General features: G+C 49.5%; 3 protein-coding genes across 14 annotated transcripts in view; 1 reads left to right on the top strand and 2 right to left on the bottom strand.

Annotated features, from left to right (window-relative positions):
* Window positions 1–7,680, top strand: part of Pde6b (phosphodiesterase 6B) — a 42,526-nt gene extending 34,846 nt beyond the window's left edge. Inside the window, exons 10-22 of one of the 2 annotated variants that reach the window (XR_013111624.1) lie at window positions 120–263; window positions 969–1,034; window positions 1,937–2,083; window positions 2,492–2,599; window positions 2,830–2,939; window positions 3,135–3,222; window positions 3,618–3,718; window positions 3,821–3,928; window positions 4,246–4,309; window positions 4,518–4,592; window positions 5,186–5,269; window positions 6,515–6,681; window positions 7,441–7,680. Coding sequence is in view for 1 of the 2 variants with exons in the window: in XM_034509162.2 (XP_034365053.1) it covers window positions 120–263; window positions 969–1,034; window positions 1,937–2,083; window positions 2,492–2,599; window positions 2,830–2,939; window positions 3,135–3,222; window positions 3,618–3,718; window positions 3,821–3,928; window positions 4,246–4,309; window positions 4,518–4,592; window positions 5,186–5,269; window positions 6,525–6,681; window positions 7,441–7,502 (1,314 nt within the window). In the remaining variant the exon portion in view is untranslated. The remainder of the gene's footprint in view (window positions 1–119; window positions 264–968; window positions 1,035–1,936; window positions 2,084–2,491; window positions 2,600–2,829; window positions 2,940–3,134; window positions 3,223–3,617; window positions 3,719–3,820; window positions 3,929–4,245; window positions 4,310–4,517; window positions 4,593–5,185; window positions 5,270–6,514; window positions 6,682–7,440) is intronic. The other variant, XM_034509162.2, reaches the window with a different exon arrangement.
* Window positions 7,681–9,216: 1,536 nt separating this feature from the next.
* Atp5me (ATP synthase membrane subunit e) lies at window positions 9,217–10,447 on the bottom strand. The gene is made up of 4 exons (XM_034508190.2): window positions 10,305–10,447; window positions 10,004–10,058; window positions 9,700–9,798; window positions 9,217–9,304 (listed from the first exon to the last, which is right to left on the bottom strand). The coding sequence occupies exons 1-4, from the start codon at window positions 10,338–10,340 to the stop codon at window positions 9,279–9,281; spliced, it is 216 nt and encodes a 71-aa protein (XP_034364081.1). The 5' UTR covers window positions 10,341–10,447; the 3' UTR covers window positions 9,217–9,278.
* A 6,539-nt stretch (window positions 10,448–16,986) lies between these two features.
* On the bottom strand, window positions 16,987–25,222 carry Slc49a3 (solute carrier family 49 member 3). 11 transcript variants are annotated; one of them, XM_076937761.1, is made up of 11 exons: window positions 24,485–24,552; window positions 24,166–24,206; window positions 21,690–21,848; window positions 21,231–21,444; window positions 20,977–21,053; window positions 20,397–20,534; window positions 20,195–20,311; window positions 19,625–19,777; window positions 19,201–19,358; window positions 18,783–18,892; window positions 16,987–17,626 (listed from the first exon to the last, which is right to left on the bottom strand). In XM_076937761.1, exons 3-11 carry the CDS (start codon window positions 21,789–21,791, stop codon window positions 17,349–17,351), a joined length of 1,347 nt encoding a protein of 448 aa, XP_076793876.1. In that variant the 5' UTR covers window positions 21,792–21,848; window positions 24,166–24,206; window positions 24,485–24,552; the 3' UTR covers window positions 16,987–17,348. The 11 variants fall into 11 exon arrangements, with proteins under 11 accessions (XP_076793876.1, XP_076793874.1, XP_076793873.1 ...); XM_076937759.1 differs by lacking the exon at window positions 24,166–24,206 and having other exon boundaries at window positions 24,515–25,222; XM_076937758.1 differs by lacking the exon at window positions 24,166–24,206 and having other exon boundaries at window positions 24,485–25,216.
* Between the last annotated feature and the right edge of the window lie 648 nt (window positions 25,223–25,870).

Here is a 25,870-nt window from a genome sequence, read left to right as displayed (position 1 = left end):
AGATGGCTGCAAGGATGATAACCGCCTTCTGTCAGCTCCTCACAACTGAGTCACAGGTATAAAACATAGCACTCACCAGAGTGCATTGCTAATGGGGTGACACTGCTGTTTTCCTCCAGTCTCTGACACAGTTCCTGGGATGGTCAGTGCTGAACACAGACACCTATGACAAGATGAACAAGCTGGAGAACCGTAAGGACATCGCCCAGGACATGGTTCTGTACCATGTGAGATGCGACAAAGACGAAATCCAGGAAATCTTGGTACTGCTCCTGGCATTTTATGGGGCCCCTCTTACTGGGGAGGCAGAGAGCTCAGTGATAAGGACATATGTCTGGGGCCCAATGTCTAGGTCTAACCCTAACACTACACACCGTGCAACTCAGACACTGTCCCTATGCCTCATCCTAAGCAGTGAATAAGTGTGACCACAGCCTTCCTAGCCCATCTCATTGTTCCATCTGTAATCTGTATGTGTCACTAAGGACAACACAGGGAAAGAAATGAACATCAGTGTTCCCAGGAACTTACCACTTATGTCTGGAATTGGGGATGTCTGAGCACAAGGGAGACTGCTGTCCTTCAGTGATTACCCTGTATCCAACATGTTCTGTGATGGTACACCATCGTTCTGTTACAATCCCAGGGTAAGGGTGATGTTGTCACTGTCACAGGAATAAAGGAGATACCACCACTGACACACTTATGGATGGACATAGATGGCATGATACCACCATTATGTCACACTGGTGTGAAGGTTAATAGTCAGTCATAGTCATAGGGTTAAGGTGATCCTATCATCTTGTCCTAGTGGAGGAAAGGTAATGAGGTCACTGTTACTGTCATTCCTGGGGTGAGAGTGATATTGCCGGCTACCATATGGGGTGTAGGTGATGCTGTTACTCTGTTATATAGGGTGAAGTGACACTGTCATTCAGTCCTACAACTCACCTGTTGCTCTCTGTTAGCCAACAAGGGATCGCCTTGGGAAAGAGCCTGCTGACTGTGAGGAGGATGAGCTGGGGAAAATCTTGGTGAGAATCTGCTTCCAGTGGACACAAGCTGCTCTCATGAGTGTCAGGAGAGAGCTCTGGCACACACAGTGTCCTCTCATGATGTTAGTGCTACCTATGTAGGCATGTCAACACTCCCCAGCAGAAATGACGATACTGGCTCCTAGAGTGTCCAGCTAGAGTTTACTTGATATTTTCCCTGCTGAGTGTCTCTGTCTACTTTCCTGTCTCCTCTGTGTTTCCCAGAACTATCCATGTTTTAGTTTCTGCATGTACAAATTAGGCCAAGTGTCCATCTGTGCTGCCTCCCGACAGTAGTAACTAGGTGCTACAGTCCCTAGTTTAGATATATCTATGTTCATGTGTGTGCATACTTCTGTGTGCACTTGTGTGTGCACACGTGTGTATAGGCACATAGAAACACATGTTTGTGTGTCTCCCAGAGAACACCCATACATCAGCTTGACAGTTGTGGGACACCTACATTTTTCTGTCACCTGTGTGATTTATCAGAATCACCAGAGCTGTTTGTCTCACTGAACAAGTTTTGGAGGTTATTAATAGCAAGTTCTAAACACCAATGGCTCTGTGTGTTGTGAGTGTACACACATGTGCCCATGTGTCCATATGAGTAGGCCTAAATCCATGAGTGTACCTTTGTATTCATGTATATATTTTTATGTTTGCTTTTCCAATATCACTGCCACCAAGTCAGGCAATCTTCTCACTGTCAGGTCACCTGGTGCAAGGAAACAGTAGGAAACGATAAGTAGTGATCTAGCTATAAATTTGAGTAACTGGAAAGCAGACATCACTAGAGATACCTGGGTGTCTGCCTGGACAAGGGTTCAGAGAAAAGAAAGGTTAAAAACCAGTAGGAGTACGGTAGGCCTGCTTCTCTCAGCCTACAATCTCTCTTACAGAAGGAAGAACTTCCAGGGCCTACCAAGTTTGACATCTATGAGTTCCACTTCTCTGATCTGGAGTGTACAGAGCTGGATCTAGTCAAATGTGGCATCCAGATGTACTATGAGTTGGGTGTAGTCCGAAAGTTCCAGATCCCCCAGGAGGTGAGATGTAGCTGGAGGTTCCAGAACAAGAGGAAGTGGAGGGGTGGTTGAGGGTTACAGGTCCCCTAAGAGGTAAAGTGTGTATGGTAATAGGGTGAAGGTATCCACGAGTTCCACAGATAGTGTTGATGATAAACACGTCCATCACAGTGAAATACAAATAATTGGATGGATGGATGAATGGATGGATGGATGGATGGATGGATGTGAAGTTTGTTAACTAGGTTTTCCAAACAGCATTTTTCTCAGGACATCATAGGGAAATGGAGAGTTTGTCATAGGATCCTTAGGGAATTGCAGCAACTGCCCTATTTCTATTCTAACAGAAATAGGCTTGGGTAGACTCTCATGTGGTGTTATATAGACTCATGTGTGGATCCCAGAGCCCACATGTCCTCTGCTCCCCAGGTCCTGGTACGCTTCCTATTCTCTGTCAGCAAAGCCTATCGAAGAATCACCTACCACAACTGGCGCCATGGCTTCAATGTAGCCCAGACCATGTTTACGCTACTCATGGTATGCATGTAAATTGGATGGGCAAGATGACTCGGGGTCTGGGGACCATAGCTAACTACCTTCTGGCCCAAGGATACAGATTGTGTGTATCCAGTCCCAGCAATGGGTGAAAAGGACCTGGGTGGGCAAAGGGATGGGTTTGGGCTACCCCACATTCCCTTCAACCCCTGCCTTCTGGAGCCAGAAAGCTGGACCAGTGGCAGGACTCAGGTCTGGACCTATCCCCACAGACAGGCAAACTGAAGAGCTATTACACAGACCTAGAGGCCTTCGCCATGGTTACAGCTGGCCTGTGCCACGACATCGATCACCGTGGCACCAACAACCTGTACCAGATGAAGTAGGCTGTGGGGAGGGTAGGCTTGTGGTGGGCATGGAAAATTATAAATCATGTGCCCTTAGGGTGAGTCTTTGCAGTCTGGCAATCAGTACTGAGATGGACCACCTTGAAGGCACAGTGCCACAGGGGTCAGACCTCATCCTACTGCCTTCTAACATTGCTTTGTGTTTCCCTGTTAAATAAAATATACAACAGATCCCAGAACCCTCTAGCCAAGTTACATGGCTCCTCAATTCTGGAAAGGCACCACCTGGAATTTGGGAAGTTTCTGTTGGCAGAGGAGGTTTGTTCCTGATTTGGTTCTGGGTTCTCCTCTGGGCTGTGGTAGACAAGCAGGAGGCCCTGGGCAGCATGGATTTATCAGTGTGAGGTGCTGAGGGACAGGCTCACATTTAGAGATGTTCCCACATGGGGCAGAATTGCAGTCATGGAGGCAGTAGCTAGGAATGGCCACTAGAGGGTTCAACGGATCATGAAAATGGGCAAAGGTATCTGACCCAGGACACTAACAGACACCAAGGGAAGACAAGGATGGCTATCTTTGCTTGGAGAAGTAGCCATAAGACTGATCTTCATATAAGCGAAGGCCAGGTTAGAGTGAGGGGATTAGACAGAATAAGCCCTGAGAGTCAAAAACAAGGGTACCACAGACCCAACACCAACTGATGGTCCCCACAGAGTCTGAACATCTACCAGAACCTGAACCGGCGGCAGCATGAACATGTGATCCACCTCATGGACATTGCCATCATTGCCACTGACCTGGCCCTCTACTTCAAGTAAGAATGTATCAGAGGCAGGAGGTTGGGGTAGAGCCCTCAGTAGATATAGATAACCATGACCAGTCTGTCACCTATTCCTCTCCTCCTTCTTGGGATCAGGAAGAGAACAATGTTCCAGAAGATTGTAGATGAGTCTAAGAACTATGAAGATAAGAAGAGTTGGGTTGAGTACTTATCCCTAGAGACCACACGAAAGGAGATAGTCATGTAAGTAGCACATCCACTATTGGCCAATTAGCCCTGCAGACCTTCCCTAACCCCAGGAACAGGAGAGTCCACAAGAGTAGTTCTAAATTGAATAAAGGTACTGTCTCAATCTGTCCTGAGGTTCACAGGCCTCAGCACAGAATCCAGAATCTTCCTTAGCGCTCTTGACCACCACTTGCTTCAAGCTCAGCTCCCCTTCTTCACCTACAAGATGGTGATTCTGGACCAGCACCTTCCCTAGGACTGTCCCAGAGGGCTGCTGAGAAAATGTTTACTCTCTGATCAGAAGGACAGGTAGTCTGTCTGTCTGTCCACAGGGCCATGATGATGACTGCATGTGACCTGTCTGCTATCACCAAGCCCTGGGAAGTCCAGAGCAAGGTCAGGACTGACGACCATCTGGACCCAGAATAGCCCTTCACAGGCCATCCTGGGTCTGAACCTAGGGAACTACAGGGAAATGGTGTTGGTTTTTGAATACCTGGGTACAGCAGTGAGAGACACTATATGAACACTGCCTGCAAAGCCTCTAGGGGGAGACCCTGCTGCTCCTGAACATAGAGCCCCACTATAACTTTTGTGTGCTCAGGTTGCTCTTCTGGTGGCTGCCGAGTTCTGGGAACAAGGAGACTTGGAGAGGACTGTCTTGGATCAACAACCCATTGTGAGTGTTGCTTCCAGAATTTTCCATCTTGATACATATAAATTAGAATGCTTGGTAGTGCTCCAGACCCCAGGAATTTAAGGTCCTAGAGTCTTAGCCTTAACTTGTGGGGCCCTTTGGCATAACTATGGGTAATCTGACATCTTTTACAAGAATAGAAATCACAAAACTTTGGAAGATTGGGGTTGTAGTTCACAAGCAAGAGCACCTAGGGTCTCTGCAGCTGCAGAGAACATCCACTAGGCAGGACAGTCCAAGGAGGCCAACTCAGAGAAGGGCAAACCCAGGGAAAGACAGGGAGAAGTAGTGGTAGTAGTCCATGGCAAGATAGACAATGAGGTGGTTACAGTTAGGGTTAGGATGCACTGCTAACACCAGAGATGGTATACACACACATACATACACAGGAACTGGGAAATACATAGGGTTGTTCTGACCACTTTATCTTCCAAGCTAGCTCTAGCTAATGTGAAGAGCTGTTTAGAGGAGGCTTTAGGCAAGGTATAGACTCAGCAAGAAAGAGGTCTTTGCTGGCAAACAAAGTCTCACAGGGAGAAACAGCACCCATCATCTGCCTGTGCTTTCTTCACAAGCCCATGATGGACCGGAACAAAGCGGCTGAACTCCCCAAGCTGCAAGTAGGCTTCATCGACTTCGTATGCACTTTCGTGTACAAGGTGCGCAGCGGGGGTGTTCTGTGTTGGCTGGGGTGGACTGGAACCAGCAGGGACCTGACAGGGACATTTGTGTGGTCTCCACCCTTATCTAACAAATGAGGAAAACCACAACACCCATCTCAACTTGCCCAGGCAATGGTTTGTCCCCAGACTTATGACTGCCCCTCAGAAGCACCAAGTATATTCCCTAGAATGTCCCTCCTCACCTGAGATCTCACTTTAAACAAGAACATGATAGCAGAATGCCTCAGAGTGCCCCTTTACACACGATGGGCACACCATCTTCAGGAAAATGGTTGCAACTTGCCTACTAGGTATCTGTGAAATCGAAGGCAAGCCTGAGTCTTATCTATCTCCAATGGCATACCCCAATACAACCTGAAGAACATGGTAACAGCCATGTTCCCACTAGCTGACCAGGCACCAATGAACTGCCAAGTCTTTGAGTTCTGGTATTTGATCATAGAGTATAAGACAGGAACTTGAAGAGACTCACAAGTGTCTGACTACAGTGTCCTCATTTGATGTACATGACACCCACGCTCCACAGCACTCTAGTTGTACCCAGTGGTGACAGACCCCACATTGTAAGGTAGAGACACTGTATGACTTCAAGTGAAGCCAACCATAAAAAGTCAGGGAGGCAAGAAGAGGTAGCCACTATAAGCCCCACTGCTGAAAGCAGCTGTAGGGCTTTTGGAGCTTCCAATCATCCTGCAGGTGACATTCTCGGCTCTATTCTTGGGATGTTCAACCTACTAAGTTATAAATACTTAATACCCAACAGCTCCATCTCACAAACGTTCCTATCCTGCCCTCCTGCTCAGGTATTTTCTGGAAAGGGGACACGTCAGTGGTTCTCTCCTATGCTGGTTCACTATAGATGACATTGCCTGGGGTGAGCACCAAGTGAAATTAGCTAAGGGTCGGTAAACCAAGGTCATGCTGGGCCTGTGGTGTGGTGTGGAGCCACAGATCATGTGACTTGGGGATCAGTCTTTGCAGTCCAGTGACCAGTGCTAAGAGTGGTCATCTTATACAGACGGTGCCAGGGAGTGTGAAGCCATCCCTATGATTTTTAAGATAAATATGCCACAGATGCTAGAATCTTATAACCAAGTTATATAGCTCCAAGATTCTAGAGCATTCTCAGTTCAATGAATTTGGTGGTAAGGAAGCCTGAGGCCTTGAAGAGCTACCATCTGAGCCCTCCAGGATCAGTGAAACAGCATGGTGACTTCTCAGTTCCCTCTAGGAATTTTCTCGATTTCACGAAGAGATCCTGCCCATGTTTGACAGACTGCAAAATAATAGAAAGGAGTGGAAAGCACTAGCTGACGAGTATGAGGCCAAAGTCAAGGCCCTGGAGGAAGAAAAGAAGAAGGAAGAAGACAGAGTAGCAGCCAAAAAAGGTCTGGGCCCCTCAGAGGACTGGGATGAGCTCATAGTTAACCCCTAAATCAATGCTGTAAGATGGCAGAGAACCACCAGGCAAGCAGCAAGGCAGCTAATTCAGATAGCCTGACAGCTGAGACAGAGGCTCTGGAGCCTATCCATCTATCCTGTCCCTCATGGAGCATGGCTGTAGATAACATGAGATAACAGACCAGACTGAAATGCTCCCTCATGGAGACAAGAACATTAGTATATTCATTCCTATACAGGGGGAGTAAGCTCACCTAACTCCTATCAGCCCTTTTGTTCCACTAAATAGTTCCTTGCCAGGTGTGGTAGCAGATGCCTGTAGTCACATACCCCTCCCCCAGCTATCCTCAGAAACCTGAATCAAACAAACAAAAGGGCAAAACCACAGTGCGCTACGCAGGAGTTAAGGAGACACAGAACTTACCCTGTATCAAGTGAGAAAGGTGAACAAACCGATGCACCACAGTGACACTATCTTATCTTTTCCTGGGTTTGTTTACCCTGGACCTGGGGTTCTCCAGGGCCATCGTAAAAGCACATTGAATAAGGCAGCTTCTGGGTCATGGGAGGTCAGGACTGAAAGCAATCAGGGCATAGTGTCCGCAGAGGCTCAAGCACTAAGCAAGGCTCAGCATAATCGGCTTGGGTTGGCTACAGACCTAGTTCAGCCCCTGCAGGGAGAATCTTCAGGGGCAGAGGGCACTAGGTATAGAAGACAAGGCTTCACACCCCATCTTCTTTTGCAGTGGGCACAGAAATTTGCAATGGCGGTCCAGCACCCAAGTCCTCGACCTGCTGTATCCTGTAAGCTCTATCTCATGGCTTTGGGTCCCTCCTGCCACTCACCCACTGGATACAGACTCTGCCTATAGCAGTTTGGTATAAGACATTAGGAACAGGGGGAAAAAATGATCGAATGTAAATTTGGATATTTTGAAAATTTAAAGGTGTTTTTACAAATTAAAGCCAACTATGAATAAGTTAAATGGTGTAGCCCATAATATTCATCTGGTTTGATAAAGTTCCCACAGAGATCTTTATAAAGTATCTGTAAAATGCATCTGGAATCAGAGCTCTACTACTGTCCATATGTATTCAGTCCCATCTGCTTCAGTACAAACATATGCCCAGGAAGTCAGAACAACATAGAGAAAATAACTCGACAGTATTACACATGCTGACAGCATTGGAGGGCACATCATATTTGGCCTGTTGAGAAACTCTGCTGGGTCCAAGGCCCTGACCAGAGCTGAGATCATATGAAGTGGCCTGGGTGGGACGCTAAAGAAGGAAGCAGCCAGCAGCTGTCTGCTGTTGATGCTGCAGCTGTACAGAGGAGCCTGGAAGGTAAAGTACAATGGGACCTCACAAGACTAACCTCTGAAATGGGCACTATCTGGCAAAGAACAAACTTATGGGAATCCCAAAGAATTTGTCCTTCTGCCAGGCCAACACTAACTGGATGGAGCCATTCCTGGGAAGAGAACACATCTGTCAGTTTGCCCTTAGCACTTGGGGGGTGGGGGGGATGGAGCCCCAGATAGTGGGATACCATTTGGGGGAAATAGAGGGGGAAAAAGCAGCTCCTCAGCCTCTAAAACCAAATATACAGCTTTGAAGTGTACATATGCTGGTTCATATTACAATTGTAGATCAACTCATTTTAAAAGCAAAAGCAGGCTCCAAACCTAGAAAACTTACTCAAAGCGCAAAACAGAGGAAGCAATGATACTTCTAGTTTGCTTTTGATTGTTGTGATGACCATAACAAGAGCAACTTGGAGGGTTTGCTCTACTTGGCTTATATGTCTCTATCAGTGAAGCAGCAGGAGAGCCAGGAATCATGGAAGGCTGCTTACTGGCTCCCTCATTTTGCTTTCTTAGAGGACCATCTGCCCAGTGGTGGTACCACCCACAGTGGGCTGGGCACTTTCACAAATTAACCATCAATTAAGAAACTGACCCACAGACATGCCCACAAGCCAACCTGACAGACAATTCCTTAGCTGAGGTTCCCTCTTTCCAGGTGTCTAGTTTGTGTCAAGTTGACAAGAACTAACTAGCACACCAGTTGGCGACAGGAGCCCAGTCAGCCAGGCCTCCTTGAATAGTTCAGCTTTAGGCAACTTCTGAGACCCAGAGAAGAATTATGAGTTGGGGACACAAGACCCATGTTATTGTGAAGGTATCAACACCCACCTGTCCTCATGTGCAGGGCTTGAGCTGCTGACATAAGCAAAGGGCAGAGCAGGGCAGAGCAGAGCAGGGCAGGGCAGAGCAGGGCAGAGCAGGCTGCATCCAGGAGGCTAAGCCTCTCTATTACCCTGGCATCCCTGGACTCCAATTTGGCCTTACCACTTCACCCTTCAGTACTTCTCTCATGCTTCTGAGCTTGGCTTTGTATGTGTGTCAGATAATGATCATTAATTCCCTTGGAACTCCACCCACTCCACCCCAACCCAAGCCACAGAGCTGGTGCCTAGAAGCAAACAACCAAGGCAGTAAAGAGAGGAAGCCATAGCATCACACAACGAAGTTTTATTCATCCTCAACGACTAGAGAAAACCAAGCTCACTGACGATGCCTCACTTGAGAATGCTGTCATCTTGAGCTGAAAAGTGAAAGTAGACCATGTCACACATTATACAAACTCGGACCGCCTTACAGGGACTTCAATCTTTAAACAATCAAGAATCTAATCCCAAGTGAACCTAACTTCATCACTAAATTCATTCCTTGCATACCCAACTGCCTTCTCCATCTGACTGGAATCTACAGGAAGTCAACAGAGAGGGGTCAGAGGGTCTGTTCAGCAGTAACCTCTCACAAGGCAATCTGCAGATGCCACCCAAGAGAAGGGGGTAGTATGCCTCCCCCGCTCCACTGGGCTCCACGGAGAGCAGCACTGGACAAAAGCATCTTGGAATGAAAGGCAGCCCCAGGTCCACTAGACAGCAGTTACTTCCAGAAAACTCAGGGGGCATTGGGAGGGGCTAAAAGCCATACCTTCTGCCAGTTCTCTCTCAATCCGTTTCAGCTCATCTAGTCTCTTCTTTTCCTCCGCTGCTATTCTCCTCTCCTCCTCCGCCCGGGGTTTTAGGTAACCTGGGGAGTGGATGCAATTAACTTCTTCCCTAAAAAATGCTGCTTCGTGAAAAAGCCGACTCCAGAATCTTCGGGTAGCCGTTCCCACTTGCTCCCCATCTAAGGCCTAGCATCATCTCCCTCCCGAGGAGCTGCTGGCCTGGGCAGTGTCACACAGCCAGGTGTCTCTCACCCGGAATCCCGCTCTCCCGGTCCCCAAACTCACTGTAGCGCTTGGCGCCGTATGCCATGCCGAGAATCAGAGCGGAGTACCTGCCGAACTGCAGAACAAAACGTTAGAGCAGAAGGCACGCCGGGGGGAACAAGGGGATGGCAGGGGTCGGAGATCGAGGAGTACGGAGAGAGGAAGCACGGGCGGGTGTGTGTGGAAGGGTTGCAGGCCCGGGATTGCTTCGAGACCACAGCTGGCAGTCTCGAGGGTGGGCAATGCTAAGTCAGGGGACGGGAGAAGAAAGGAGGCATACAGGGGTTCTGAGCACCGTGCAGCGACGGTGAAGCGGATTCACCTTGATGAGCGGAGAGACCTGAACCGGGGGCACCATTTTGTCCGTGACCTTCGCGCCGGAAGCTCAACTGGGCCGGAAGACAGCGAGAACGCAAGACCCTTCCTGAAGTCAGGAAAGCGCATGCGCCGCGGCGGAAACGCTGCCCTCTAGTGACTGGAGGGTAGCAGAACGTTCCCACGGAGCTGGTTACCAGGCTCCGGGTGCGAAATCTTTGGGTTGTCAGTGTAAGATGGCTTCGGAAGGGGGTTGACCGGCGTGTGATGAACGACCAGCCCTGAAATCCGTCGCCCGCCTTTTGTGGACTGGAGCACGCAAACAATCCCTTCGTCTCTTGAAACACACGAGCACACTTGGCCCTTTGGGTGCGGTGGGTTGGGCACGAGATTACAGAACTTGTATTGGCCCTTCCTGAGAGGTCAGCAACCTTCCAGAGCTTTCTTGCAACTTCTGGCCTTGGACGCAAATGTCCTCTGGCCAGTATTTTCTTGCCCAGAACTCCCAACTCCCACCTCTGGATGTTTTGGGTCTTACAGGTGATGGTCATCCAAACGGGGCTAACCCCTTGGTCTCCTGCCCACCCTCTCAGGACCACAGGTCTTGAGTCCTAATGACCTCTTCTTCAGGCCTCGAGGGGACGGACCCTGGAGCACCCAGATTGCCAAACTATCTTTCTGCAGTTTGTGTCCCCAGAGAGGGTGCCTCTCTAACAGCCATGTCTATCTAGACCAGCAGTTCTTAACCTGTAGGTTATGATCCCTTTGGCAAACCCTTATTTTCAAAAATATTTACATTATGACTCATAACAGTAGCAAGATGACAGTTATAAAGTAGCAATGAAAATAATGTTGGGGGGGGGGGGGTGGCACCGGAGGAGTTGCATTAAAGAACCACCGCATTAGCATCAGGAAAGTTGAGAATCACTGGTCTAGGCAGTTGTCCAGGGATGGGTTAAACAGGAGACAAGGTGGGCACCAGCTGTGTCTGTTGGCAAGCAATTTCTGTGGACCTCTGTCATGGTAAGGTTTGTAGCCACCCACCAAATGGCTGGCTTTACCCCAGTGCCCCATAGTGACTTGAAATCTCCCCAAGGCTGTCGACTGAACCACCCTCTGCAGTTTTGCATTACTCCAGGGCTTGGAAAGGTACACAGTCCATAGTAATGGTATCTTCTCCTGACTCTTCCTTTGAAGTCCATATTTAAAAGGAGAACATAACTATGCATATAAAGTGGATACAATCTTCAGGACTCACAATAGATGCTCAGCTCTCCTGGGCCATCAGAAGAGGAGCTACTGTTCTAGGCCTTGGAACTGTGCCTACATTTGGTCTGGGATCCAAGCACTGGGCCTCCTCTGTTGGAATCCTAGAAATTTTCCTAACCTGGGAAGAGAACTACTCAGGCCACGTGCCACAGATGCACCCCATACTCTTATCTTGCCTTTGAGACATCTGGTCTTCAGTTCCTCACTCCCATCCCTACCTGAGCCACGGTGAGATTCCTGCCCTCCTCCTTCTGACTCATTACTCCCCAAGGAAGCTGTAAAGTCATGCTGACCTACAAGGCACCAAATAAACTTCCTAACCCCTCGTGGCCATCTGCACACTGAGCCCCCTTCCTTTCCTGATCTTGAGCAACTGATTAGATAACCTTATGTGACCAAACAGGTTTCTTTCACTAAATCTTTGAAAATAAATCAGACTCCTTAGTGGCTCAAGCTTCCATAACTGGAAGTGGCTCTGGGGTCCAAGAAGAGTGCAGATTGAGGAGTGGGTGCACAGAAGCTATCTGGGGTACAGGCAGAAGAGGTTTACAATACACACACTGGCACAAGCACACACACGAATGACTTGCCATCTGCTGTAGCTCGGGGTTATTTGTTGGGCAGTAGAAGTGGTTAAGGTTCCACATAGCTCAGGACACCAGTAGGAGGGTTCTGCACCTGTTGGAGCAGCTGTGTGCAGAATCTAAATATTCCCAATGTTGCTATCTTTAGTGCCCTGCTCAGGCTCAGCCAAGATCCCCCCTGGGGTCTTGTCCTCTCAAATTCAGAGCTTACCATCCCTGTAGCTGGGCTAAGCCCAACCGAGGCCCTTTACTGTCAACTATCATTCCCGCACCTGGGCCAACTCCCACCTCTGGTAATGTGGAAGATGTTATAGTTTAGAAATGCACCAGGGTAGGAGTTGCTGAGCTACCAGATGCACAACTTGTCCCACTTGTCCCAGTTGTCCCATCTGTGGCTGCTCAGGTCCTACTTCCTGCTGCCCCTATCTGGCATGGGCCTCCAAACTATGGGACTGTGAGAGAACTCATCTGCTCACTTCATTGTATTTCCTGGACTTCCTCATCCCAGATAGGCCTGCAGGCCCACTCCCATATCTCTTGCCCTTATTCTCACCCCAGAAATCCAGTGTCTGACGTCAGTGAGAGAATACAAGTCATATTGCTTCCCTGAACTTTGCCTGTCAGATGAGTAAGGGGAAACCTGAGAGCCATGTCAAGACTGACCGCATTGTAGGCAGACAGTCTAACAGTCTCTAAGGCTCTTCTACGTTAGAAATGTTATGGCCCATGACCCAGCTACAGAGGGGCCAGAAGTGGCATCAGAATGGCTCCCAGGTCTGCCAATTAATCAGGAAGTAAAAATTAGTGCCATGAAAGACTTGATACACACAGAACAAAACATAAATTCTTTACCAGGCTGTGGTGGCACAATCCTAGCACTAGAGAGAAAGAGGCAGGTAAATCTCTTGAGTTTGAGGGCAGCTTGGTGTACAAAGTAAGTTACAGGTCAGCCAGGGATACACCGAAAAGCCCTGTCTCAAAAACAAAACAAAACCCAACAAAACATACATTCTTGGGTCAGAGCCATTCATCTGCTGGTTTTGAAAAGATCTCTCCTCAGAACTCCAGTTTCTGCTGCCCTAGCAGAGCCCAGCTGCCCAGTGTGACTTAGACGCCCAGACTTTAGAGATACAGCATTCTTGGCAGAGTAAAATCTCCTGGTGCCTGGGCTGTGAAAAGGGTTATCTGAGTTACCACTGGGCTACCTAGGCTTACTCTGCAGTTGTCCAGTCCCCTGGGGTGGCAGTCCTCAGCCTGTTCTTGTACGAAGTGGCAAGCAAAGTCTGATGGCCTTACGGGACCAGACACCATCTTAAGACAGGCAGGAACTGGATCCTGGGCAGGCAAGACTCAGGCATGGTGAGCAGTTAACAAGGGAGGTGCTGGGCAGAGGCATCCAAGTTTGTGTGTGTGTGTGTGTGTGTGTGTGTGTGTGTGTGTGTGTGTGTGTGTGCATGCACTTACACAAGGATGTCTTTGTGTGTTTGCTCATGTGAACATAAAGAATGGTTGTGGGTGTAGAAACACATGCCCCGCAGCTGCCATGGTGACAAACTAGGAAGAACAAGGGAGAGCCTGGACCTTCAGAAAGCTGGATGCCAGAAATGAGTCCATCCTTGGAGTTCATTTACCCCGAAACCCTCTAGGATGGGACATAGTGGGCTGCTTGGACCCTCCAGTGCTACAGTTCCCTCATCCTGTGAGTTAAGTCTCCCAAAACATGGGGTGTCTCCAAGTGTTCCCCCAATTACCTCAAAGCACTCCTGTCTCTCAAGACAGCAGGAAGGCCAATGGAAAACAGCACTGCATATCCAGAGGCACTCTCCAATGTCTTCTCTAATTCTCAGCAGACCTAGATCTAGAAGTTCTAAGAGGTGAGTCTGCCTTTGCTCTCTGGCAAACTCTCTTACAGCTGGTATCTGCCCCTTTGATGGAGCAGAGCCGAGTGTGGGGGTAAGGGTAAGAGCTAGGGCAAATCGAGACCACCGGCAGCGCAGTGAGTCTGGCATTGCTTCTCAGCCTTTCACACACATGGATAAGGACAGAGACAGCTCTATTGACAAAGAGAATCCGTAGGACGCTTACCACTTCCCTGAGGTGTGATTTCTTCCTCAGGTTGAGCAAGCTCATTGCCCCTAAATGCTGATACACCCTCTTATTTGGGGGGGGTGTTATGGCCAATTCTAGGTTTGTCTAGTTTTCCCTTAGCTATTCCAAAGGACTCTACTCTCTGGGTCTCAGGGTCCAAGGCTCTGGTTTGTTTAGAGCTAGCAGAGGGTATCCAGGATGGTTAGAAAAATCTGGGATAGGTTTGAGACAGGGACTGGGGAAGCAACCCAGTGGATGACACAGCCAGCCCTATTCTTCTCCCAACACCTCCATTCTACCCCTAGACTCACCTTGTGGCTTAGAAGAGGGTATGTATGGCTATGCTGACTCATCACCTCAGAACCAGACGCCAGCTCTTCTTCCACCCTCTCCAAGCCACTTCAGCTGACACAGAGCCTTCTCTTTGAGTTGCCACCATGAGAGGTGGGGGTGGAGGGGAGCAGGGACTTTTGATCCTACCTTATAATCTAGGAAAGACAGTTACTTTTTATCTGGGATTATGGTTCCTTAGTGCCTACCTTCTCTATATTTGAGATCAGAAAACAGTTCTCAAATTTCTCCTCTCCTCAACAGCAGATGATGTCCTTAGATTTGAAGTGACCTGAACGAGCCCAGCCTATACTGCCCACACTTGGGCCAAGCACTCCATCTCATGCCTCCCCTTTGTCTGCATGTGCTCAGCACCGCTCTGGAGTCACCCTGGGAATGAACAGATGTAGGCTGTCCTGTAGGGTCACCTAGCAGTGTCAAGAGCAGAGGGAGCTGGGGATAACATTGTGGGCCCACTGAATACCCTTCTTCTGCCCATGCTTGCACAGGCAAAACTAATGTCAAGGACAACAAGGTGGATGCCATTCTCAAGGAGTGCTCAGGGCCCATCAACTTCACTGTTCCTGAACATGTTTGGAGGGATGAACAGTGAGCTCTGCCCTGGGACAGCCCTCAGCTCAGCCACCTGCCACTCTTTAGTTTCTAGTATTTAAAACTCCAGATATTAAAAAATAATAATAATAAATGTCTAGATATTTTACATAGGTACCTAGGATAGCTTCAGACCCCCAGAGCCTGTGGCCATTAATGTGGCACGAGGCCTTGGAAATGCAGCATCCTCGGCAGAGCAAAGCCTCCTGGTGCCTTGGCTAGAGGAAGGGGTATCTATGTCACTTCTAGGCTACCTTGTCTCACTCTGCAGTTGTCCAGTCCCCTGGGATGGTAGCCCTCAGCCTGACCTTGTACAAAGTCTCTGCTAGACGTCTGAGCTGTCCTAGGAGACATCTCTTGAGAAACCTTTCCCAAGCTTGTAAGTCCCAACACATCTCCCATCTATCTAGCTACATGTAGCTAGATCACTCTCAAAGCCCTGGCCCCCAAATGTAAGTCAGGGCTACCCATGGGTATCTGAGAATCTAAGGTGTCCTCTTCGAGTGAACAAGGGGGGTTCTTGGGACCCCAGAACAGGAAAGACTCCCCAGATGGTACAGCAAGACTAAGCATTTGAAGCTCTAGGACAAGACAGAACTCTAAAAAGCCTTTTTGTGGGCAGACACAACTACAGAGACCTAAATGTCTTCAAGACGTTCAACCTTGATGGCATCCACAAGGAATGAGTGAGTGCTGGTTTGGGGTCTGCTGAACACCCACCCTGAGAAGAGGCATGGTGCCTGAGGTCCAAGCCCACCTCACCAGCCCCTCTTGAGCTCTAACTCTAGGGAATTAAAGAGCCACCGAGACCCTGAGAGCAGAGTCATTTGGAATAACTAATTCCTGCCCTTTGGGCCTTCATTACCCAGGGTGCCATTGTCTACCCATCCATTGCTGTCTTAAACCTCTTCCATAGATGGATTACTACACATCCACCAGGAAAAAGAAACATTCTGGTATCCCAGGCATTTGCCTCTTACCCCATCAGGTATCTTCTGTGAGTCATGACAGCTCCAGGAACCATTAGGCACCTGGGCTTTGGTGGCAGGTGGGCAGGACATACATTCTAAAAGCCCAAGCATATCAGAGGGCAGCTAGAGGCAACATTCCTCCAGAAGGATATATCACCATCTCGCTGCTGGCCAGCTCAGCAATAGAGGCAGCAGACTAAGAGGCAGGAATAAGGTTTAGGTTTCCACCGTGTTTATACCATTTATTTACCACTACCATCACCACATTACACCAGTTTCCTACCCCTTTCTTCCCTCCATCCCCCTCTCCCTTACACCTTCCCTTCTCCCACCCCTCTCTGCCTACTTCCTCCAATTCCTCTTCTGACTTTACCTTGCATACACCCCCCAGTCCTTCCCCTCTCCTGGCCCTTGGCTCTCTGACCCTCTTCACTCCTGAACAGGTCAAACAAGACTCAGGAACCCACTGAATGAAGTTCAGTTCATGTAATTTACTGTGTCTGGGCTGCTGGAGCCCAGGAACCTGTCTCTCCTCCTCCTCCCACCACCAATGTGAGTTCCCCATCAATACCCTGCCTATCTTGGGCTCACTTTCAGGTGAATCAGATGCTGGAGTTTTGCCTTCACTGATGTGGCTGGCAACCTAGACTACAAAGTGCTGACCCATATGCTTGCCCATGCAGAGGAGGAAGTAGACACTGCTCCACCATTCAGGCTGCAGCTAGCTCAATAAAGTTGGACACACAAACTTTGCTGTGAGTTCTCATTGCAGGGAATACGTTCCCTACTCTGCTCAGACCAGCCCACCACCTGCTGTGCTATTTTAGAATCAGGCTCAGTGCCTGGTCATACAGTGGAGACAAGTTCTTCCTAAACCTGTCTACCTCAGACTAGTCATGCCATAGCCTTTGGAGCTCCCTCAGTCTTATGCCAGGAGTCCCTAACTCACTCTCTCTGCTCCTGCTCAGGCCCTCTTGCAGTAGCCACATGTATAGCTTGGCCAGGGTCCACTCTAACTGACCAGTATCCATACAATAGCACCTATTTCCAATTCCATCATAGTCTTCCTGAGGACTGAAAGGCCATCCTGTCATGCTCTGAGTCTGCTGATGACTTTGTGTCCCTGTCAGAGCTTTTAGCACAGCTGGCACAATCAAAGAGACTCTAGCAAGCCTATGCTTTACCAGACGTCTCTGGTCATAGTCTCTGCCCATTCTGAATGCCCTTTGGAGACAGAAGCTTTGGAGACAGGGCAGGGCCAGGAGCCTCCTTCAAGGCCTCATCTGGAGGTGTCAAGCCAGGAGTCTCAAGTGGTGGCACTTGGGTGGGGTTTACATTCCTTGGATCCCTGGCACACATCATGGGTGAAGAGGATCCTCCAGACTCAGCCTCCAGGCGCCGGTATGGGGTGTTGAAGAAGATCACCAAGACACAGGTGAAAAGGGTGCATAGGCCAGCCAGCAGCAGCAGGGGCACTAGGGACACAACAAGCACAGCACTGTCCCTCAACTGTCCAGGCAGCCAGAGCCCCCAGTTCCCAACATAGTGAAGCCTTGGTAGACCTGACCCAGCTGACAGTGCCCAGTGATAGCCAGCGAGACCCTGAGAGCAGAGTCATTTGGAATAACTAATTCCTGCCCTTTGGGCCTTCATTACCCAGGGTGCCATTGTCTACCCATCCATTGCTGTCTTAAACCTCTTCCATAGATGGATTACTACACATCCACTAGGAAAAAGAAACATTCTGATATCCCGGGCATTTGCCTCTTACCCCATCTGGAGACAGTACTGGTCTAAACCCTCAACAGCTCTCAGGATGTTCCCAGAGCCAGGCTCCAACAGTGAGGAATCATGAGTTATGGGACATGGGTTTACCACTACTGTTCTACCCACTGTCGTCTCCACATTTCTGTCTGTCTGTCTGTCTGTCTGTCTGTCTGCTTGCTGATTGCTCGCTCAATCTTCCTGTCTCTTTGTATCTCTGTCTCTATCCCTGTCTATTTCTTTTTTTGTTTGTTTGTTTTGGTTTTTTGGTTTTTCAAGACAGGGTTTCTCTGTGTAGCCCTGGCTGTCCTGGTACTCACTCTGTAGATAGACCAGGCTGGCCTCGAACTCAGAAATCCGCCTGCCTCTGCCTCCCAAGTGCTGGGATTAAAGGTGTGCGCCACCACTGCCCGGCTTTTTTTTTTTTTTCCCCTGTTTATTTCTAACCCACCCCTACTTTCCCTTCTGTCTGTCCTGGTAGCCTCCCTTTATCCCTATCTCCCTGTCATCTCTGTATGTCTATGTACATTTCTGTATTTCTCTGTATTTCTATTTCTGTCCTTGTCTCTTTTTCTCCTTTTCTCTCCAAGACTTCTGCCCCTTTCTGTCTAAGATCTTGGTCTATTTTCCTGGATTTTGAAACACCTCATATGACACTGGATTTGTGTCAGAGTCTTTGGACTACACCCACAAGCAGAACCCAGGCGTCTGACCACACTGTTCCACACTTAGAGCAACTGGTGCTGCCATGGGGGGTGAAAGAGCAACCAGAATCAAGATCCTCAACTGGGCCAGGCCTCCTGATAACCTTGTCTTCCCGATCTTGTCTTAGCTCTCTGGGGCTGAAGCCTAGGCACAGACACTCACCTGTCCAGTCCAGAAGGTCCTCGCCCTGCTGGCAGGTAGAAAAGGATGCACCTGTTCTCTGCACAGTCAGCGCCGTCAATAGCAGCATGATAAGCACACCTTCAGCCTGCCTGGATACACAGGGCCCTCAGCCTGGGCAGAAAAATTCTCTGCCCACCACATTTAATACCATTGTGGGCAGGGAACAACATCTGTGCCAACCACTACAACACCTGTTACTCCTGGGGCAGTACATTGTCCCTATCCTCATCCGCCTCACAGCTGCCCAGGCTTGCACACAGCAAGCACATGCTTATCCCTGGCCAGAGAAAGCAGGTTCCTAGCTTCATGGATCAGGAGCCTGAGACATGTAGCCCAGGCAGGGTAAGGGAAGGAGTCCATGCATTAGGAGAGGGAGTTAGCATAAAAGGATACTTACCCCAGGACAAAGATCAAGCCAGCGGAGGCACCCTCACCCACAGGAAATGAGCTTTCCACTGCCAGCTCCATGACCACAGGTGCCACTGAGAAGCCAAAGAGCCCAAGGAGGGAGCAGATGGCAGCCAGTGCAAAAGTTTGTCCCTGCAGCTGGGCTACCTGGTACCAGCAAAGGGGTAGAGATGAATGTAACAGGGATGTCAGTGAGACATGCCACCCCCACCTTGAGCTTCTAGACTGGGTGGCATGGATGTGGCACTGAAGCCAGTTCTATTCTACCTAGGGCTACCCTCAGACCCAGAACAGGTTTGACACTGAGATACTTGCTCTTGGCAAGCCACCACTGTACCTGCTGCTTCTACCCTCTTGCCTGCCATAATATCCCTCCATCCTGGGTAGGTAGTCTTTGTTCCTAATAGTCTTACCAGAGCAAAGGCCACGAAGGTCATGGAAGTCAGACAGAGGCCTATCTTGGTGGCTTCAGTGAAGTGCTTGGTCCGATCCACGTACAGGCCTAGAAGCAGTGCCCCCAAAATTCCAAACACAATGAAGAGGGCCCCACAGAGGCCTGAGAACTCCTGAAAGTGTGGAAGGAAAGCTGAGAATCATCAGGAGGCAAGGATCCTCCAGAGCTCCTTAGGGTGTACGTCACTACCAGGGCAGCTCCAAAGGACGGGGCCAGACAGTCCTATCAAGCTGCCTCCTAAGATGGGTTCTCTGCAATGTGCACACCACTAAAGGGAAAGGGTACCACCACAGACAACACAGACCTTGGGCTCATGCCTAGAGCCCATGAGAGACTCACACCCACCAGAGGTCATGACCCAGGGATCTATAAGCAGCCCTGACTGCCACCTCCATGTGAGGATCTTGATCTAATCTCTATTGGTGGCAGGGGCAGGGGTGGGGGGGAGGGTGTGAGCACTGAGTGCTCAGAAACAGCAGGTAACCCTGGCAGAGGCAGAGCTCAGTCTTAAGGCAGGACTACTACTTACATTAGAGTAGCCATTGGCACAAAGGATCTGTTCCAGGAGTGCTGAGAAGCTAGAGAAGATACCAATGCCACCACCAAAGCATACGGCCAGGATGACATAGGCCTTATTCTGTATGAGCTAGAGGGAAAAACAGCCCTTAACTCAGAAGCCCCAGCAAGCTTGTGACCACAGCTTCTCTGTCCCCAGAACCCACATTACCCACCAGTTTGAGCCCGTGGAGGAAACTCTCTGAAGTAGAGTTGGCAGCCCCTGTGGATGGTGGGGTAGGAGGCACACTCTCCCAGAGGCAGACAGTGGCCATCAGACAGGCAAGGGCAGCAGGAACAATATAGATGCCTAGCTGGGGAGAGGTTCTGAGAGTCAGAAAGAAGTCACACTGACACATGACCCCACATATCTCAGTCTGCATTGCCCACCTTACTAGCTACCTCCTGCCTTTAAACTCCAGTGAGTCAGCAGACCCGAGCCTTTTTTTGGGGGGGGGGGAATGACTATATGACTCCACCCCCAGCTGCTCTTCACAGCTTCCTGTAGAACCTAGCTTTCGGAAAACCACTCAAGGATGATTCCCTCCGTGATGACACCAGCCCAACTTCCCAAGGCTCCAAACTTATCCCCACATAAAAAGATGATGCTAATGCACCCAGGTATGTCATACCAACAAATGTGAGTATCTACCACACACACAGGAACAATGACCTCATGTACTGTGTACACAAGTCTATGTATATATGCTCAAGCTAGCATAACATACACATGCAAGGTAACCATGAGACCCTCACCATCATAGGAATGTCTTCTGCTTTCTTGACAAGGGCAGGAGACAGCACATTGGCTATAAGGAGGCCCAGGGGATTTGCTGGATAGAAAAACAGTTGTATCAGGTCAGCTGTGGCAAGCCTCACCCAAATCCTTGGGGTGAAGCCTTCCTGGCTCAAGCACCTTGGCCTTGGCTCAAGCTGAGGAGCAGATTACAGACATCCAGCAGGGCCTATGAGCTGAGCCCAGATTTCAGAGGTCCCATCCCTGGACTCACACATGGTGCCGATCATGTTAGCTGTGGCTCGCTGGTGCTCTGGAAACCACAAGGCAGCCAGCTTGGCTGGAGAAGAGATGACCAGGGTCTGGGCCAGGGCACAGAGGCTCTGGCCACTCATGAAGAAGGCAAAAGGACTGGGGATCCTGACAGCCAAGCATGGCACAGCACGTAGCAAACTCCCAGAAAAATTCAACCATGCACCCAGGATAGTCTGCAGGAATGGACAGTCAGAGACTAGAATGCTAGCCCAGAGCTTCAACATCCACATCTCCAGATGCCTATCCCTAGCTTTTAGGGATACCCCAATATCTACCTGTTCCCCTAAGCTGCTTTGCTGGGAAGCCTAGCAGGTGGGGCTGGTGGAGTCTAATCTGAAGGGATCGGGGTTTTGCACTCAAAGTCAAAGGGCATCCAACCCACCCACCCTACGAAGGAATGGAATGAAGTCTGACTTACTGCTCCACGGAGGCCAACAGAGTCCAGAACCCAGATGGCTGCCATGCCAAATGGGATGGATAACACAAGGTATATTAGTGACAGCCAGTTGACCTGCTCCATGGACAGGAGGAAATGCCGTGCTACGGTGTCTGCTACAGGTGCAAAGCTGAGCCAAAGCTATAGAATACACATAAGTTAGACACAGGTCACGGACGTTACCTAGCTAGCTCTGCTTTGGCTGAAGCCTACGATCCCCATTTGGCTAGCTCAGGATAGGAGCAGAGATGCATGGGTGTGCCTGCTGAGGCTAAGGAACACAACTGGGTAAAAATTCTGGGTCGTCCTGCTAGAGAGCCACAGTTACTGTGTTACACAAACCAGGAAAGCAGACAGGCATGGACTACAGCCTAACCAGCAGTGGACCATGAACCAGCCTGGAGGCAGATACAGAGGCCAAAAACCTGTCCAGGGGCTGCAGGGCCATGAATCTAATTAGGACTGATTTGATTCTCTGAGGAAGCTGAAGTCAATCAATAGGGTTAGTGTCCACTGTCTGGGAGGCACCGTGTTAAAGGTGACAGACAGAGGAGAGTGAGCAGCTTGTGAGTTGGCTGTGAATAATAAGACAGAGATGCCAGAATCTCAGTGGGTGAGATATCTAGGACACTGAGTAAGTCATAACACTTAAGGACACAGTACTGGAGCACATGGGTAAGAGAGGGAGAGATGAGAATCAGGGCAGATGGTGGCCATGGTTTCAACTTTCATGTTTGAACAACGTGCTGAGACAAGATGGATAAGGAACACATTTTGGGGAGACTATAAGGTTTGGTGTGTGGTGGCGACTCCATGCCAGGCATCTAGATGGATAATGAAGTCTTAGGGACTCAGGACATACATGAGGACCAAGGAAGAAGCAAACAGAGCCAGGGACAGAAGAGTTCAGAGTCAGGATTCTTTAGAGATGGGACTGAATCAGTGGAATCTCTGCACATACTCTCGCATCTTGGGCACTACAAAATATAGGGACTCTGAAGCCTGGCGTGCAGAATGGAGGAAGTCTTTCTGGAAGAAGTATGGGAAGCTGAGTGGAGAGAAGGAGTCATCAAGCTTAGACCAATAGAGAGAATAGTTATATGGCCCAACAAGGGTGTGTCCTAAATCAAAGTTCCCGATGAACCCTACTGATTGTGACAGAGGGTCACACCCTCCAGAGCTGAACGGAGCCCCAGGTTTCCCCAGCACAAAGCCTTGGTAAACACAAAGGTTGTGCAACAACTGCATTTCCTTCTTTATTCTCAGGACAACACAAGGAACGACTCTCCCAGGCTTAGAGAGCCCCTGATACAGGCCTAGCTGCCTTCTGCCTGGCATCATAGAGCAGACAGGGGACCAGGTATACAAAAAAAAAAAAAAAATGCTGTGTTGAACAAGAAAAATCTCATAACTCTCACAGGGTTGTCCTTGCTCCTCCCAGGGCTGTGACCCACATTAAAGTGGCAGAGAGACCTCTAGCATGTGTAAGATGGGTGGAGAAAAAAATACATCCATCTAAGTGTACAAGAATGAAAACGAGAATACCTTCAACCAGCTCTCAGTCTCACCCTGACCTAGCTCCTGATCTTCCCATCCAAAACACTGGGCCATCTCTTGTTCTCACGTAAGTTCTGCTGTGCCTGCCTGCTCAGGCTGCTCTCTCAGAGCCCTGGCACCCAGTCACTAGCTACAGACAAATGATCAGAAAGTCCAGGAAGCATGATTAAACATGAAGCTCACTGGTCATAATGGGGACCCAGCCAGGACGGTGACAATTCATAGTATTAGGGTAATATTCTCTCTCCATAAGGACAGCAGGACATCACCCAAGTGTCTCAGGAACTTGCCTTATCTACAAAAGGTAAAAGTAGATTTCTTTGTGTCTTCAGACATCTACCCCAAACCAGTTATGTTTTCCAATGTTAGAAAGCAGACCTGCGAGTCAGCCCATAGCAACAAGTCTCAGCAAAGCTAGCTACCAGGAGGGAAGTTTCCTATATTGCCACAGTTAGAATACTCCAGGCTCATGACTTGTATTCACACCTTTACTCAAAGCTGTTTCTTCACAACCAGCACAGCAGGGAAAAAGAAAAGGCCATACAAATCAGCCTACTTCTGGTTCACATGGAATGCCAGTTAGCAACCGAACCCATAGAAGGACGGAGGGACACCATCCACACCTGATATTGTCACCAAACTGGCTGGGTCTCCACTGGGGCCAGTGGGCTTCATGGTCCCACATGCTTGGCACCGTCTGAACTGGATTTGTTACAATTCATAGCTGTTTGCTGTATGGCCCAAATGCTATCCAGCTGAGTGGCCACATGTAACCCTAAGTTCCTTCACAGGCACTAGGGGGATCCAGCACCAGAAAGGTGCAGGGCTGAAGAGCTGCCTCTGAGAGGCAGATGGTAGCAGCTCCACATTCTCCCTCCACTCAAACTCAAATGCTGTGTACCTGTGCCTCAGGAGGATCACGTGTAGTCAGTCCAACTGCACCTGATGGAATGAAGAGGGAAGGACGGAGGGCCCCTGACATCAGCATTTGGGGGCTAGGGACAGACACTATGAGAAAGCAACATGTTGCAGGGCTGAGACCCTCGAGCCTAAGAGACCTGTTTCCCTGGCTAATTCATACCAGGCAGGACAGGCATTTGCCCCTTTTTCTACAACTTCTCGAGCTAGAAGAAAAGTCGGTTTTCTGTGACTGAACGAATACAATTTGGTGCTGGGGCTGTTGGAAAGACCCCGCCCTGCCCGCCCCAGCACCCTTGTACCATCGCGTTGGAGCAGCTCAGGAGGCTCACCACCAGCAGAAAGACCCAGCGACGCGCATAAACTCGGGGACCAGGCAACGAGTCTCCGGCGGTCCCAGATGTTTCCGGGTTGTTGCAAGCTTCCAGCCTATCCATAGTCCCGGCCATTCTAGTGTCTGCAGGCCGCCTATTTGCATTAGGCTGCAAAGTGCTGCGGCTGTGGGTAGGCTGTCCCAGGGGCGGAATGATCTGGTTAGTCTCCGCCCCAAAGGACAAGTTTGGTGAAAGAAGCCAAGATTACCCGCCAAGGTGGAAACGAGAGGGAGAAAAATTCCTTTTAAGAGGTAATTTGGATACAAGTGTGTGTGGCCTGCACTAGGAACACATCCGCGGTGGTAGGTGCGGGAAATGGGTCTCTACTTCAGCAAAGTCTGCACTTCCTTAATGGTCTTCCAAATTCCTGAAGTCCTGAGAAACAGCCACCAAAGTCCTGAGGCCAACCTGGAGGAGGAGACAGGGAACAGTTCCAAAAGCCTCTAATCCATGCCTGTCACTAGACTCCCCTAAAGGAGAAAGAGGCAGGGCGGAAGGCCAGGAAAGGCTGAGCCTGGTTACACCATTCTTGCTCTCGAGCAGGCAGCTTCCAGTCCCGCTTAAGGCTCTTTAATTTGCCCTTACCACCTGGCCTAAAGCAGTTGACAAGAGTTATGTGACACTTGCCACTGTGTTTGGCCTGGCTGGTTCAAGAGAAGGCCAGTGTACCAAAAGCCCTATTCAGACTAGTGTGGATGAGTGAAGAGCTGGTAGGTAGAGAGAGAACAGTCCCTGACGTGGAGGAATAGGGGGACTGGCCAAGCAGGGACAGGAGGTGGCTTTCTCTCAGCGAGGAGGCTTTTTCTCCTTCAAGCACATCCTGGTGGTCTCACCCTCAGGAATACTATTCCTTTTTGTTTATTTCTTGGGCTTAGGGATTTGAGTTTTGAGCAGGCGTCTCACTGGTGTAGGTGTAGCCTAGGCTGGCCTCTACCTTCCAGGCTAGCCTCTACCTTCCAGCATTCCTGCTGTTTATCTTCAGTATTGCATGGCACCATCTGGCAACCATAAGGGTCTGAACAAGCTAATTGTGTGGTTCCAGCCTTTGGTGTGTTCTTAGTGGGGCTGTGTCCATGTCAGATGGATTCCCCCATTGGTAGGTGAAGTCCTGTTCAGTAAGGAGAAAATGAGGGAAGCCTGGTGGTGCCCTGAAAGGGGCAGCCCCCTCTGAGAGCCACGAGAAGGCCTGCGGTCCTTGCCCTTTTCGATGCCCTTTCCTTTCATATCTTTCAGGCCATAGTTCACGTTCACTTTGGAGACCTGCTGTACCCCTATGCCCTCCTCCTATGGCCTGAAGCTGCTTTGGGCTGGGGA

This window comes from Arvicanthis niloticus, chromosome 7 (genome assembly GCF_011762505.2).
Source record: "Arvicanthis niloticus isolate mArvNil1 chromosome 7, mArvNil1.pat.X, whole genome shotgun sequence".
NCBI classification, from domain to species: Eukaryota; Metazoa; Chordata; class Mammalia; order Rodentia; family Muridae; genus Arvicanthis; species Arvicanthis niloticus.
The sequence above is the reverse complement of the archived record's forward strand: the minus strand, read 5'-3'. Positions and strand labels throughout refer to the sequence as shown.